Genomic DNA, 17,154 nt, shown 5'->3' on the forward strand with positions numbered 1-17,154 from the left:
AAGAGAGAAAGGGGGAGGGACAAATTCAGAGCGATAGGCCCCCCGAGCCGCAGGCTGCAGCGCCACCCCCGATCGCCAGGGGTCGCTATGCGCAGCTGCCCTCATCCCGCGCGCGGACGGCGGGCCCTCTTTCCCGCCAGTGCGCCGCCCGCTCGCTGCTCCGCCGCTGCTCGGACTCCGGCTGCGTCTCGCGGGTCGGCTTTTCGTAAGGGGGCCTTGCGCCGCCGGGCGCGCGCCGTCCCCCTGCCTCGCGGCGCGGGGTCTCGCGGGCCCCGCTCCCGCCCTCCGCTCGCCTGGCCCGGACCGGAAGCGGCGCCGCACGGCCTGGGCCTGGCGCGGGGGGCGGGCACCGGGGCCCGGTCGGACATGGGCAAGAAGCACAAGAAGCACAAGTCGGACAAACACCTCTACGAGGGTGAGGGGCGGGCTGCGGCGGGTGGGGGCGGCCGGCGCCTCCACGCGGGTCCGGCCTCGCCAAGTGACCTCCCCGGGGCCTGGCGGGCCCCGACCCGCGGAGGGGGCGCGGCCCGCCGCAGCCGCGCAGACCCGGGCCGGGCGGCGTTCGAACAGGACCCCGGCACCGGTGGGTGTGGTGGGAGGCCGCCCGGGCGCCCACGTGTGTCCGACAGCCGTGCCTTCGCGCCCGGCTCCCCGGCCCCCCGCGCGCCCGGCCTTGGCCAGCCCCCCGTAACCCGGCGCCCCTGTGTTTCAGACTACGTGGAGAAGCCCCTGAAGCTGGTCCTGAAAGTGGGCGGGAACGAGGTCACCGAGCTCTCCACCGGCAGCTCGGGGCACGACTCCAGTCTGTTCGAAGACAGAAACGACCATGACAAACATAAGGATCGAAAGCGGAAGAAGAGGAAGAAGGGAGAGAAGCAGGCTCCGGGGGAGGAGAAGGGGCGAAAGCGGAGGCGGGTCAAGGTGAGGCGGCCCCGCCCCCGTGTCCAGTGAACTTGGCTGCGGTGCTGGTGGGCACTGGTGCCACACACCACGTGGTTTGCAGGACCTGCTTCAAAGAATACCCATGCTGTTTTGTATTTGTACGGCCCGTCTACTTCTATAAGTTTAACTATTCTGGATGTCTCGTTCTAAGTGGAATCATACAGTGCTTATCTTTTTGTGATTAGCTATCTCACTTAGCCCAATGTCCTCAAAGTTCATCTGTGTTGTGGAATGTGTCAGAATTTCGTACCTTATTAAGGGCAAATGAGCTCATCATATGAATATGCTGCATTTTGTTTTATTTGTCCAGCACTTGCTGGACATTTGGCTTGCTTCAGCCTTTTGGCTGTCATGAATAATGCTGCTATAAACATGAGTTATACAGAAATCTCTTTGAAGCTGTACTTTGAATCTCTTGGATGTGTACCCCAGAAGTAGAATTTTTGGATTATGTTATCTTCTTTTTTTTTTTTTTTTTAATAGTTAAGATAATGAGGTTCTGAGAAGTTAAATAACTTACTTGATCAAAGTTACACAGTTAGTGCCAGACAGGAACTCACATTCTGCCCTTAAGTTTTTCAGTCTTGTGCCAGGCCTGGTGGGGCATGTCTGTAATCCTGGCACTTGGAAGGTGGAGACAGGAGGATTACCAGTTATAGGCCAGCCTGGGCTGCATATCAATACCCTGCCTCAGAAAAAACAAACAAAAAGAGGTCTTTAGTGTAAAAGGGCTGTTGAAGTGAATGCCAAATTCTACCCAAAGTACATGGGAAAATAAAGTCAGTCACTATCAGGCAGTACTATACTCTGTTTTTGGGGTGGGGACAGCAGTGCTAGGGTTTGAACTCAGGGCCTCAAACATACCAGGCAGATGGCTGTACCACTTGAGTCATGACTCTAGCCCTTTTTGTTTTGGGTTATGTTTTAGGGTCTCCTGGTTGGCCTTGGACCATGATTCTCCTTCCTATGTCTCCCAAGTAGCTAGGATTAGAGGTGTACCCCACCATACCTGGCTTGTTTGTTGAGATGGGGTCATGCTAACTGACCTCAAACCTCTATCCTATCTTCACCTTCCAAGCTGGGATTATAGGCTTGAGCCATGAGGCCAACCTGCTGAGGTTCCTGAGATTACATAGAGCTATAGGTAATCACAGAAGACTGCTCAGGAGGTTGCATTTGAGTTGAACTTTGGAAATGAGAATAAAGTAGTATTACACTATATGTCAGTTAACATGGGCTCAACACTATGCTCTGTGGAAAATGACCCTATTTTAACACAGTAAAACTATTCCTTTTAGATTTTATGGTCATATGTAAAAGGACCTTATGTATAAAGTCATGGCTGTTGTACCTTATGGGCTACATCAGGTATTTTCAAAGATGATGAAAACCCAGTTTTCATTTATATTGCTAACTTGAGAAGCTGATCCCTCAATAGACTGGTATGCCACTGCATAGAGATTTGGAGGTAAGGAAGCTTGCACATCAAGTGGGGTTAAGGAGCTGGGCAAGTGTCAAGATGTGTACAGGGTACATAAAGTAGTTTTGGCTTTGTTTTGGTGATGGTGCTGGGGTTTAACCCAGGGCCCTGTGCATGTAAGCAAACACTTATTGAGCTACATCTCCAGCAGTAGTTCTGTTCTTAAGCACAGAATAAGTAGAGCTAAATAAAGAATAAGCTCTGAGAGTTAGTGAAGATGTCAGAGTAGGAAGTTTGAACTTCAATATGTAGGCAGTGGGGAGTCAACTTGCTGAGTGGAAGGATGATAGTAATAAAAGTTGAACCTTAGTCATACTAATCTGTTAACAGTATCTAACGAATATTAAGAGTATAGACTGCATTGGAGACCTTCTTTGACAGCTTTGCAAGGAAATAACTCAGGTGAAAGGTCCTTTAGTGAAACTTACTTGTTCTGAAATGATGTGCTAACAGCTTTACAAGTCAGCTTCAGGTGAGATAGTCAAAGAAATTAGGCTAGTCTCATTCTAGGGATATCAGTAAAATCAAAAAAGAGTAGTATTTTTTAGTTTAAAATAAATTGAAAGCGGTAACATTTAATAAGTAAAATTTATGATGAATTTATTAAGTAAAAATTTATGATGAAAATTAAAAACTTATACAGAGTAAATCCTAATAAATATGTATGCCTTTTGGAACCTAGTATGGTGCTAGGTTTGTCAGACTTTTCATTTAGGTGCTGGTGGGACACACTTATAATCCTAGCTACTCAGGAGGCAGAGATCAGGAGGATTGCTGTTTGAAGCCAGCCTGGGAAAATAGTTCTTGCAACCCTATCTCAAAAAAAAAGCCATCACAAAAAGGACTGGTGGAGTGGCTCAAGGTATAAGACCCTGAGTTCAAGCCCTCAGTACCACCAAAAAGAAACTGACATTTCAGTGTTTACGCCAGGCACTGTTCTAAGTTCTTTATATGTATTTATAGGAAGGAGTCTGTGTGTGTGTGTTTTGGTGGTACTGGGGTTTGAACTCAGGGTCTCATGCTTGCCAGGCAGGCACTCTACCACTTGAGCCATTCCACCAGTCCCCTTTATATGTACTTATTATTTTAACTCTTATAAGTAATTCCATGAGGCAGATACTGTTAGTGCATCACTGAGTTAACTGAGGCACAGAATATGAGGTGGAGAGAAGAGGAGCAATAAATGACTATGATCAGAGTAAACAAAATGGGAATTTTTTCTACATATTTCACTGGTTCATTTGGTATGGGATCTGCCACACTCACAATCTCAGGGCTGTTGTTCCATGTGTGTCATACTTGAGGTCATACTCATAATGAGATCTTTTGAGAAGAAGGACTATTTATTCATTTTTCAGATACCTGTTGTCTGGCAGAATGTAACAGAGTCAAATGATGAAAACTGATGATAGATAGATATAGATCGATCAATAATAGAATCCTATGGGAGCTCATAGTTAGACTAGGGAATCAGACACAAAAAGATAAATAAACTTCATGGCCTAGTAATCCTAATACAGGTAGAAATAAAGAACATTTCCAGGGAAAAAAATGTTCTCAGTCTGCCTTGTGAAGGCTTCATAGAGGTAACAGCTAACCTGTGCCAAAAGATGTTTTCAATGTAGGGCCAGAAATGATGCTTAGCTGCAAAGCAATGAAACTTGATTTTTTCACTGGTTTCTAAAATCAGCTTTCAAAGGGGAAATTATCTCTTCCAAAAGTATCTGTAAGAAGTTATTAAGGACTTAATTTGTATATAATCATGTTCCTATTTCATGCAGTATCCTGTAATTCTGCAAGTACTTATTTAGCAAATACTGTGTGTTTGGCATTGTTGAGCTTAAGAGTCAGAACTGATGAAGACAAGAGCCCCTGCCTCAGGGAATTCTAGTGAAGGGCAAATGTGTCTATAACATAGTGCACTGAATGTTACAATAGTAATAATTTGAGCAAAAATTTGCTTTAAAAGTTTTACAGCTTAAAAACTTGCCATCGTGTCACAGAAAATTAGAATCTGTTTTGAAATAAGTAGTGTGTTTATAGTTAAGGAAATAGCCACTGTTCCTTTCTACTGACTACCTCAGACCTTTATGCATACAGGATATTTCCTCTTCCTGGGATGCTGTTCCTGCCCCAACCTCACCCCCAAACCTGTCTAGATTCTTTCTCCTTCAGCTCCAACTTAGAAGTTACTTCCTCATAGATGCCTTCCCATACTTATCAAAAAAAATTGATCACTTAATATTCTGTCCTTGAAATCTGTTAATTTGATTTTTTTAAATGAGTTATTTAACATCCCTCTCACAAACTGTAAGCCCTGTAAGAGCAGGGCCATGTGTGTTTTATCTACCACTATAATCCATGCAATAGAGCCTTATTTATTTATTGAATGAATTAGTGCCTATTATGTACTAGGTAATATGCTAAAACTTCACATACACTGTCTTATTTAATCCTCCAAATAGTCCTTTGAGTACCATTATGTCTATTTTGAAGATGAGAAAATTCAATTCCAAAAAATTGTGTGGTTTATCTATCATCTCATAGCTTTGCCATTAGTAGTGGCAAAATCAGATTTTGAGCCCTTTTATAAGTTGTACTATGAACTCTTTTTCCTTGACTACTTAAAGTTAAATGATGCTAGTAGTTTTATTCAGTTTTCTATCATGTAATTAGCAAAATACACTAACCAACTGTGAACCAGAACTATGTTAACTATGTTAACTTGTGGTTTTACATATCTGTTACTTTAGTAAGTGATATTTACAATAGGATTCAATAACGTGAATCATAAAAAATTAGAAGGTTGGGATTAGAATTGTAGGTGGAAAAGACCTGTGGAGATCAATACCTCTGGTATAGATGAGAAACTGGCACGCAGACAGTGGATCGTTGTAGTTCACATATTGGTCTAGGTCTCCCAAGTCCCCACTGGCAATCGCATGCTACAAAATCTCTATTCAGTATAGGAGTTTCTAACTATGTTCTTGTATTATTCTATTTTGAACTCTAGCCTAGAGGTTGTGTTCTTCTGCTGTAATTAATAAAGTGGTTATTATAACCAGGCTAGCTAGATAAAAGTTACTAAGCTAAGGTCACTCAGAGACACTGTATCATCCTTTAGAATGTTGTTAGCTTTTTGTTTGTTAGTATGTTTTGCTTTCTGAGACAGAGTCTCACTTTGTAGCCCAGGTTGGCCTTGAACTGAAGATCCTCTTGCCTCCACCTCCTGAATGTTGGGATTATAGGCATTTACCATCATGCCTGTTTTTCTGAGTAAAAGAAATTTTTCTAAAGTCAAGAATTATTGCTACAGAGTATGTGATAAGGCTATAAAAAACAGATACCAGTCAACTTAATATTAATTGCAGTTGGGATCAAGTACATTTTAAGACATTTTTTTTCTGGAGCTTTTCAACCAATCATGTACTGTGTGTTATGTGCTTTGGACTCTGAAAATAGAGTACAAACCTCTATGTCAGTGATTCTGAAAATGTGATTCTTTTACAAGTGACCTGGAAACTTGTTAAAAACACATTCTTGAGCTTTACCCCATACCTGCTGGATCAGTAATTCTGGGTCAGGGGCTTGCCATCCATGCCTTAACCAGATCGTCAGATGATTCTGATGCACAATAAAGCTTAAGAACCAAAATGGGACCTCAGAATTTGCATTTCTGGAATATTCCTAGATAACTCCTAACTAATAGTACTGGTCTAGGAACAGTGCTTTACATAACTAGAATAAGAAAGTAGAACATAGGCCAAGAAAAAAAATTGTAGTTGGTAAGAGCCTAATAAGAATCTTGATTCTCAAAAACATAAAATGGGTATTTACTTGTTTTTCAGGGATTTGAACTCAGAGATTCATGCTTGCTAAGCAGGTGCTCTACCACTTGAGCCACTCCGCCAGCCATTTTTTGTGTTGGGTATTTTCACTATAGGGTCTCTCATTTGCCAGGACTGGCTTTGAACCAGGATCCTCCTGATCTCTGCTTCCTGAGTAGTTAGGATTACAGCTGTGAATCACTAGCGCACAGCTAATTTTAAAAATGCAAAGTACAATTGCTGAGCTTGGTGGCCTATAGTCCCAGCTACGCTACTTAGGAGACTGAGGCAGGAGGATCACTGGAGCCCACAAGTTCAAGACCAGCCTTGACAACACAGAGTTTCTCATCTCAAAAACTCAGAAGTACAGAGAATAATAAAACTGCCATAAACTGACACTAGATACCATCCATCCAGCTTAAGCAGCATTTTATCTTTTGTTTAATTTTTAAAGAAAGGATAGACACAGATGAAGTCTTTTTTTTTTTTTTTCATTTTTCTTTTATTATTCATATGTGCATACAAGGCTTGGTTCATTTCTCCCCCCTGCCCCCACCCCCTCCCTTACCACCCAGTCCGCCCCCTCCCTCTCCCCCCCCAATACTCAGCAGAAACTATTTTGCCTTTATTTCTAATTTTGTTGTAGAGAGAATATAAGCAATAATAGGAAGGAACAAGGGTTTTTGCTGGTTGAGATAAGGATAGCTGTACAGGGCATTGACTCACATTGATTTCCTGTGCATGGGTGTTACCTTCTAGGTTAATTTTTTTTGATCTAACCTTTTCTCTAGTACCTGTTCCCCTTTTCCTATTGGCCTCAGTTGCTTTAAGGTAACAGATGAAGTCTTATATGTGCCCTTCAGAATCCTTTTCCTCTGTGTAGAGAACCACTATCCTGACTATGGTGTATATCGTGCATAGCTTTTTTTTTTTTTTTAATAATTTTACTAGTTCTGCATACATCCTTAAAGAATATGCTTATGTGTTTCCAAACTTTACACAGCTGATTTTGTAACATGATTCTGCACCTGTTTTCCTCTAGACGTTGTATTTCTGAATTTTATCCATATTGATACAGTAAAATTTTAGCTCATTAATTTTACCTGTTAAGAAGCCATAATTTATTAATCTACTTTCCTTTTGGTAGCATTGGATTATTCCTGATTTTTTTTTGTTTGCTATTTCAAACATTGCAATGATATTCTTATACACGTTTCCATGTATACTGAGTTATGAAGGAAGTTTCTCTAGACTGTATATGTAGCTGAGATTTATTCTTTTTGTGTTTTATTGAGGGAAGTTTTTCCCTATTCTTGGGTCTCAAAGATTCTTCTATCTGACATTTTAAGTATTGCATAAAGTAGAGATGTAATTTTATTTTCTCTTTCTGTGTACAGAAGCATTTGTCCCCTTTGTATGTTGACATAATGCTACCTGTGTGATTTGATACCAAGATTTTCCTGTGGGCATGGGTCTCTTTCTGGACTCTAATAATGTTCTATTGGTCTGCTTGTCAATCCTATGTACTACCTACATCATCTCACTTTATACAAATACTTAATATCTGGCAAAACAATTTTTTGTTTTATGGGTTTTTTTTGTTTGTTTGTTTTGTTTTGCTTTGTTTTACAGTGCTGGGGATCAAACCATGCCAGGGCCTGTGCATGCTAGCAAGCACTTTACCACTGAACTGCATCCCCAGCTCTGCATTATTGTATTGTGACCTTTGTCAAAGCTATTCTAACTGTTCTTAGTCATTCACTCTTCAAGGTAAACTAGACAATTGGCTTGTCAGAGTCTATTAAAAATCCTGTTTTACAGTTTATTTATTTTGGTGGTATTGGGGTTTGGACTCAGGGCCTCAAGTAGCAGAACTCAAGTGGTGTTCTGCCACTTAAGCTACTCTGTCAGCCCTGTTTTGTGTTAGATATTTTCAAGATAGGGTCTCATCAACTATTTGCCTGGGGCTGGCTTCAAACCGAAATCCTCCTGATCTCTGCCTCATAAGTAGCTAGGATTATAGGCATGAGCCGCAGGCTCCCTGCTACAATTTCGATTGATAATACTTTGAAGAAAACTTCCATAAACATGGTATAGCTCTTTTGTTCAGGTTTTGTACTATGGCTTTCAATACTGTTTCATAATTTTTCCAAAAAAATCATGGGGATCTTTTATTAGATTTATTCCTAGATGTGTTATATTGCTTTTATGAATAGCATTATTTTTTCTAATTGGTTATTTTTAGCATAAAGAAGCACTTTTTTTCCAGTAGATGGCAGTAAAATACATTAAGAATATTTTCTTTTTGGTGTTTTTTTTTGCCATTGAAAGCAAAATGACTTATGTATTTAAAGATATTGCTTCTGAAATATCTCTAAATTATCTCCCTTTGTTCTATTTAGGAGGATAAAAAGAAACGAGATCGAGACCGTGTGGAGACTGAGGCAGAAAAAGACCTCCAGTGTCATGCTCCTATAAGATTAGACTTGCCTCCTGAGAAGCCTCTCAGCTCGTTAGCTAAACAAGAAGGTTGGAATACCTCTGAACTGTCTGTCCTAAATGAGGATGTTGAAATTGTTGCTAGGGCAAGTGTCTGGGCTTCAACTCCTAAGTCAGAGTTTAAAAGGCTGTAACAGAGTTTACTTCTTAAGTTTCTTATTTCTCTTACTGCACAAGAACTTTAAATTAGCTTCAATTTTAAATCTCTCCAGAGTTTTTAAGATAAATAGAATTTGTGTATGAGATATTTAATAATGATTGTAGATAAGTCATATCGAAAGAAAGCTAAAGAGAGAGCAAGAATATTCCTTTTTTTAAACACACCTTTCCCCGTCTTTTCTTTAGAAGTAGAACAGACGCCCCTTCAAGAAGCTTTGAATCAACTGATGAGACAATTGCAGAGGTAAGTGTTTTTCCAACATTTTTAAAAGACAGAAATTGAAACGGTAAATGTAGAGAAGCCAAACCACTTCTCCATGTTTTATTATCTAAAGCCACATTTTGTGGCCTAAATCCAAATGCACTTGATTTTAAAGTGGATGGTAAATATTTGACCTGGCAATAGAAGTGCTCTAAGAGGCTGACTTGTAGATGTTCTTATTTGGTTTGTTTTAACTGGCAGCTTAAAGTGTGTTACATAGTGGCAAATTTCTCTTTTTCTGAAGTAATTTCTGATGTTAAAAACTTGAAACCAGGAATAACAATGCATATATTTCCATTTTGCTAATAGATAGAAGTACTTTCTGTTTATTTGTACAGCATCTAAGGCAATTACTAAGTATGGGAGAAAAAACTCAATACCATAAGACTATGTCCCTCCCTTTTTGTTGTTTTGTTTTTTTTTTTTTTTGATACAGTGTTTCACTGTGTAACCCAGACTGGTCTCAAACTTTAGATTCTCTGCCTCAGCCTCCCAAGTGCTGGAATTACAGGTGTGTACCACCACACCCACCTTTATTGTCTCTCTTTTTTTAAAAATGCAGAAATTTGATCTAAAGATTTCAATGTATAGATTAAACCAATGTTAAGCTCTTAAAAGGGAAAAGAAAAACTCAAGTCTTTGTTAAAAGTTTTCTCTTTTTGGTAGTACTAGGATTTGAACTCAGGGCCTCACACTTGCTAAGCAGGCACTCTACCATTCCTCCTCCCCCAGCTCTTTTTTTTTTGCTTTACTTTTTTTGGGTAGGATCTTACAGCCTAGGGTTGGCCTCAGACCAGGATTCTCCTACCTAAGGTCTTCTGCATAGCTGGGACCACACACGTGCACCACCATACCCAAGTTACTGGTTAAGATGATGTCTCAGCAGTTTTTTGCCTTGACTGGCCTTGAAACACAATCCTCTTCTGAGTAGCTGGGATTACAGGCATGAGTCACTTTAAAATATTTCTTTTGATACGTTTCTTACTCTGAATTTGAATTTCCAGTTCAAAGATGTGTGTATTACATGCACAATATTCATAGTTATAAGACATTCTAAAAGTGGACTTCTCACTGTGTTATATGTCAGTGCAAAATACATCATAAACTTTTTTAAGATAATTTCTCTAGTGCAGTCTGTACTGTCAACACTTAACTTGGCTTTGCAACTAAAATCAGTAATTGTTGGCCTCTTCTTTTTTGGTGATTAGTTGAAAAAATGTTACCTAGTCTTTGCACTTAAATAAATCAGAGGAATGAACGTTAAGTATTGGATATTCCATCCCAATTAGAAGGCATTACTTTAAAATATTTCATTTTAAATTACTTTAAAATATTTTTTATAAGATCAGAATGTAGGTTAATAAAGTCACCCTGGAAGCAATCTATTTAAGGAAAGATTCAAAAGTCCAATTTTTTTTTTTTCTCTTGGCAGTACTGGGGTTAGAACTCAGGGACTCACACTTCCTAGCCAGGTGCTGTACCATTTGAGCTACTCCGCCAGCCCTTTTTTGTGTGTATTGGGCATTTTTCCAAGTAGGGCCTGCAAACCGTTCGCCAGGGCTGACTTGGAACCATGATCCTCTGATCTCTGCCTCCCAGGTAACTAGGATTACAGGCATGAGTGACCAGTGCCTGACTTAGAGCCATATTCTTTTGATTAGCCTTAGTGATTAGACGATTCTTCATCCTTGAGACTTAGAACTACGCCTGCTTCTAAAGAAAAAAAAAAAAAGTAATTGATCACATTTAGTCATCCATTTTTGGTTAGAACATGGATAATTTTAGAGCGTATAATTTGACATCATCTATAGATAAAGCTTATTGTTATTCATAGTAACTACATGGACAGCTCAGATTTTGATATGTAAGTTCCAGACTGGATATTTTTGCTTATGGTCAATATTTTTTATTATGGCTGCTTAGACAATCTATCAGTGAAAGGTGGAGGCAGGTTTATATAGACCTGAATTCAGATTCCAGCTCTCTTGTGTTAGGTTTATATCTCAGAACAAGTGATTTTTACCTCTCTGAACATTAATATCTTCATCTACAAGTGAGGATACTACCACCTTTGTGGTATTGTAAGAATTAGATACAGAATATGCCACGTACCTACCTTTGGACTTAGCAGCATGGTAAATATGCTTTAAAAGTTGTTGCTATTTAAAAAAAAAAATCATTACTGATATTATTTGAAGGAAGAAAACTTTAGAGCCAGGCGCTGGTGGCTCATACCTATAATCCTAGCTACTCAGGAGGCAGAGATCAAGAAGATCATGGTTCAAAGCCACCCCCAGGCAAATAGTTCATGAGACCCTATCTTGAAAGTACCCAACAGAAAAAGGGCTGGTGGAGTTGCTCAATTGGTAGAGCACCTGCCTAGCAAGCGTGAGGCTCTGAGTTCAAACCCCAGTGCCACCAAAAAAAAAAAAAAAAAAAAAAAACTTTGTTATGAAGAAATGGTCTCTAAACTGAAGAGAATACCCACAGAGTGGGAGAAAATATTTGCCAACTATACATCAGACAAAGGACTGATAACCAGAATATATAGGGAACTTAAAAAACTAAATTCTCCCAAAACTAATGAACCAATAAAGAAATGGGCAAGTGAACTAAACAGAACTTTCTCAAAAGAAGAAATTCTAATGGCCAAAAAACACATGAAAAAATGCTCACCATCTCTAGCAATAAAGGAAATGCAAATTAAAACCACACTAAGATTCCACCTCACCCCTGTTAGAATAGCCATCATCAGCAACACTACCAACAACAGGTGTTGGCGAGGATGCAGGGAAAAAGGAACCCTCTTACACTGTTGGTGGGAATGTAAACTAGTACAACCACTCTGGAAAAAAATTTGGAGGCTACTTAAAAAGCTAGACATCGATCTACCATTTGATCCAGCAATACCACTCTTGGGGATATACCCAAAAGACTGTGACACAGGTTACTCCAGAGGCACCTGCACACCCATGTTTATTGCGGCACTATTCACAATAGCCAAGTTATGGAAACAGCCAAGATGCCCCACCACCGACGAATGGATTAAGAAAATGTGGTATCTATACACAATGGAATTTTATGCAACCACGAAGAAGAACGAAATGTTATCATTCGCTGGTAAATGGATGGAATTGGAGAACATCATTCTGAGTGAGGTTAGCCTGGCCCAAAAGACCAAAAATCGTATGTTCTCCCTCATATGTGGACATTAGATCAAGGGCAAACACAACAATGGGATTGGACTTTGAGCACATGATAAAAGCGAGAGCACACAAGGGAGGGGTGAGGATAGGTAAGACACCTAAAAAATTAGCTAGCATTTGTTGCCCTTAACTCAGAGAAACTAAAGCAGATACCTTAAAAGCAACTGAGGTCAATAGGAAAAGGGGACCAGGAACTAGAGAAAAGGTTAGATCAAAAAGAATTAACCTAGAAGGTAACACCCACGCACAGGAAATCAATGTGAGTCAACTCCCTGTATAGCTATCCTTATCTCAACCAGCAAAAACCCTTGTTCCTTCCTATTATTGCTTATACTCTGTCTACAACAAAATTAGAAATAAGGGCAAAATAGTTTCTGCTGGGTATTGGGGGGGGAGAGGGAGGGGGCGGAATGGGTGGTAAGGGAGGGGGTGGGGGCAGGGGGGTGAAATGACCCAAGCCTTGTATGCACATATGAATAATAAAAGAAAAAAAAAAACTTTGTTATGCCATATTTTCAGAGGGATAAAAAAATCAGTCTAATGACTCAGTTGATTAGAGCACTGATTCTTAAATACCATGCCAAATACTCAAATACCAATATCAGTATTCAATCCTAGAAATGCCAGTGCCTATAGATGTTAGCCTTCTTTAAGAGATTCTGATTTAATGATCTATAGTGAGTCTTCTCTCTCAGAAATTTTTTTTTTTTTTTCATTTTACTTTTATTATTCATATGTGCATACAAGGCTTGGTTTATTTCTCCCCCCTGCCCCCACCCCCTCCCTTACCACCCACTCCACCCCCTCCCGCTCCCCCCTCTCTCAGAAATTTTTTGAAGTTCCTGATTCCAGTGTTCAGCCAGAGTTGAGAACCTGTGATAGAACGCACAGGGGGTCAATATTAAGAAGACCTTTTAACATCAGTTTTTTGAGTATCCCCATGTATGCACAGTAGAAATTGTATGCATTGATTGAGAAAATATGCATACATAGACCAGGAGTGCAAGCCTATTGGTTATAAAACCAATACAGAGAATTGCAGATGTACATTCTTAGTTATCATTTCTGCTTTTTTGCAATAGTGGGTAAAAGAGATATGCAGTACTAACCTCCAAAAGGCTAAGACATTGGTCGGTTAGTCTAGATTATTTACTTTGCTTTGTTTTCCCCCCTGTGGAGAGGTGCATATTTAAAAAAAAAGATTCTCTGTCTTAAGAGTACTAGTGTGCAAAACCTCTAACCTTGTTATTAAGTAGTCACTAGTCTTGAAAATCATTTCAATTTTTCAGTGAAAAAACATGTTAACATAATAGAAATGCTTTCCACATCTGAAAGTTTACTTCTGAGTTCTGCTTTTAGACTAGTAGATTAGTTAGTAGAAGAAATAAAATACAGCACTGCCTTTTGCATATCTTCACAGAAAGGACCCAAGTGCTTTCTTTTCATTTCCTGTGACTGATTTTATTGCTCCTGGCTACTCCATGATTATTAAACATCCAATGGATTTTAGTACCATGAAAGAAAAGATCAAGAACAATGACTACCAGTCCATAGAGGAACTAAAGGTAATTATAATTATTTATGGATTTTTTTCCACTTATGTTTTGACTGGAGAAGTAGACTAAACTAAGTCTCATCGAAGAAACTTATGTCTTTATTAAACTGTGTCAAACTCGAGTCCTGTGTATACAAAATCTTAAAGCTGAATATCGTATTCTGAATCTTTCTGATAAACCTTTTATTTGGCAAAGAATTAGGTTCACTCTAATGTCTAAATGATTGGTTTTTTTCTCCTTTAAAAGACTTTTATGAATTCAATGAAAGGAAGTCAGCTCATCTTTTACTTATTAAAAAGTCTACCTTATCTTTTACTTATTATTACTTTTTAGTGAAAAATTGAATTTGATATGTATAATACAATGTGTTTTCCCCAGCCTTTAAAATTAAAAGATGTTATATTTTTAACTTGAATTAAGTATAAGTAAAATTAACATCTTAATGAAAGTTAAATTTGTTTCATTTTCTATTTCTAGACATAGAAATAGTGTGCATAGCTTCTAAGATAGAGAATTGACTTGTCCAGAAATACCAAAGAAGAATTTAATTGCATTTTCTAGTTTGTTGAAAAACAGTTGTTCCTTGAGTTCACTTCAGCTATATTTGTTGAGTATATTTCTTCAACTTTAAGAAGAGAATAGGGAGGGATGGGGATGTAGCTCAGGGGTAGACTGTCTGCCTGGCATGTACAAGGTCCTGAGTTCAATCCCTAGTACTTTGGGGGGGCTGGAGGGGTGCGAGATAGAGAATAAATCCAGTCACTTAGTATGAATCTGCATAGTCATCTAGTGTCTTTCCTCACTTGCCTTCCTTCTCCCAAATATGTATTTAATAATTCATGATGGAATAGAAACTTTTCAGAATACTTAAAGCAAAAGTCCTTATCCTGGGTCCTCTGACTAGCTATGGATCAGCCATTGGGGGAACTAGGAACCTACTAAAATTATATGAAAATTTGTGTGTGTGTGTGTACATACATATACACATACATAGTTGAAGCATAATTCCATAGCTTTTAACAGATTACAAACCTAGAAAAACCTAGCAAAATCCTGATTGATGAGTAACTTAGCCAGAATTAAAGATCCATATATACTTTATACATTTTAAATTTAATAACGCATTTATTGTGGCCCTTGGATCAGTATTCTTACATAACTTACTATGCTATTTTGGTTCTATTTAAGTGTCCTAAGCTTGTCATCACTATTAAGTAGTGGAATTTGAATGTTTTTGTTTTGAATTTGGAGGAGTTTGTGGGGGCAGTTCTTCTTTTTTTGGATTTATTATTGTTTTAACCAAGTAAGGTTTTGGCACAATCACTTTATAGATGTAAACCTTTCTTTTCTTTTCTTTTCTTTCCTTTAGTGGTACCAGGGGGTTGAACTCAGGACTTCATGCTTACTAGGCAGGAACTCTACCACTTGAGACCTGCCTCCAGCCTATATCCATGAAAAAAATGCAGTGGGCTTCAGTGCTTCAGCACATATACATACTTTGAAATTTAAGCCAAAATTATAGTTCTGATAGTTTGGCCAATGACATGTTTTAAGTACTTGAGGTTGCGTGGTCTGTTTCATGTTAGAATAATTTTGCAGTTTTCTGCAAATTATGTTTGATTTATGATAATGTCTAAACACTTTAAAAGATTGTAAATGTTTTAACATTTTTTGCTCAGTTAATTTGAATTTGGCAGAAAATATTATGGTAATTTAACACTGTTCCAAATTTTCAGTCAAAATTTGAAATAAAATATTTAATTCATAAATGGAAGCATAAAATATTTCTTTTAAAACTAAGAGTAATATTTGTAATTACATGAACTCAGATTGTTTTCTTCAAATTATTTTTGTGTGCAGTAAGATTATACTGAAGAAATCTGTTAAAACTTTCATTCTGGATTCAAAGTTTATATGCAGATACTATATAAAAATGCTTAAGAATTTAGGAACACATAAGTATCTTGGTGAGTCTTGAAACTTAATAAATTACTATTAGTGTTGTTTAGTATACAGAGATTTTTTTGTTTTTTTTTTTAATTTTAGAGGGGCTATATGGTTTCAAACTAGGTGTAACGAGGTTGTTTTGTTCTAATACGTTTTTCCCTCTTAATGTTCTTTCTGTAGGATAACTTCAAACTAATGTGTACTAATGCCATGATTTATAACAAACCAGAGACCATTTATTATAAAGCTGCAAAGAAGCTGTTGCACTCAGGGATGAAAATTCTTAGCCAGGTAAAGGAAACTGTCTTTGTCACAAATAATAATTACCATAAAATCTGTATCCTTGTGTTTGTTATAGAGATGTAAATCCACTATAACGTTGATTCTGTCTTACTGACAGCTCATATTAAAGTAGTTAAAAAAAAAAAAAAGTTGGAAAAAATTCAGTCAAGAAAAGAAATTTAAGGCAGTAAGATTTTCATTTGGAATTGCCAATTCAATTGATAGTGAGCAGATAGACTTATTTTGCTGTAGAAAGCATAATCTTTCTATTTAAGAAACAATCTGAATTTAGGAGGAGTGTTCTCTGTTTCCCTTTGTAGTGATAGAATTTGATGTTGTGGTCACTCTTGTACTTTCTGGTAAAGCACAGCTACTTATAGTAGAAAGAAACAAAAAATACAAGTGAGAAATAATTTGAAGCTGTCCCAAAGCCAAGGCTTCACAAGAGTAGGCTGTTCACTGAAAGACAAGAATTAGTACATAAAATAGGCATTTGAAGTGAGAGAAATGTGTGCAGAGGTACCAACATTAAACAAGCTGCATGAGAGAGTTTAAACATTTAATACCATAGATAGTAGCAGAAAAATACATGCTGTTCACTGACAGTTGATAAAAGACTTGAAGGTAAACCAAGGTCATCACTATACATCTGTTGGGAAAAATGAGAACTCACAAGTCACCTTTTGAGGTTTTTCTCACAGCTCTGAGGAAGATGAACCTACTAATTAGAGACTACTTTAGGGAAATTAATTGAGGGTGACACTGGCATCCCAAAGTCTGGGTTCTGGTGTGAGATGGCTCCCACTAACTTGTGGAACCTGGGAAAATCAATAACCACACTGGGCTCCAGTTCTCACCCATAAAGAAGAAGGGCTTACTCTGTGATCTTCAAGGTGAGTTCTAGCATGAATGTTCTGATTCTAGGCAAAATCTGGAGTTATGAATAGAATAGCCGGATAGGAGAGAGACTTTACAAAGAAGAAATAAGTCAGTA

General features: G+C 38.5%; 1 protein-coding gene and 1 non-coding gene across 4 annotated transcripts in view; one reads left to right on the plus strand and one right to left on the minus strand.

Moving 5' to 3' along the window:
- Nucleotides 1-254: 254 nt before the first annotated feature.
- Brd7 (bromodomain containing 7) overlaps nt 255-17,154 on the plus strand; it is a 32,803-nt gene continuing 15,903 nt past the window's right edge. For all 3 annotated transcript variants that reach the window (XM_074056028.1, XM_074056029.1, XM_074056030.1), the window contains exons 1-6: nt 255-415; nt 713-921; nt 8,652-8,778; nt 9,094-9,151; nt 13,796-13,940; nt 16,059-16,169. In XM_074056028.1, coding sequence (XP_073912129.1) covers nt 367-415; nt 713-921; nt 8,652-8,778; nt 9,094-9,151; nt 13,796-13,940; nt 16,059-16,169 — 699 coding nt within the window. In that variant the 5' untranslated portion in view covers nt 255-366. The remainder of the gene's footprint in view (nt 416-712; nt 922-8,651; nt 8,779-9,093; nt 9,152-13,795; nt 13,941-16,058; nt 16,170-17,154) is intronic.
- On the minus strand, nt 3,410-3,482 carry Trnaa-ggc (transfer RNA alanine (anticodon GGC)). Its single transcript has one exon. It is a non-coding gene; the product is annotated as a tRNA-Ala (tRNA).

This window comes from Castor canadensis, chromosome 15 (genome assembly GCF_047511655.1).
Source record: "Castor canadensis chromosome 15, mCasCan1.hap1v2, whole genome shotgun sequence".
Taxonomy (NCBI): domain Eukaryota; kingdom Metazoa; phylum Chordata; class Mammalia; order Rodentia; family Castoridae; genus Castor; species Castor canadensis.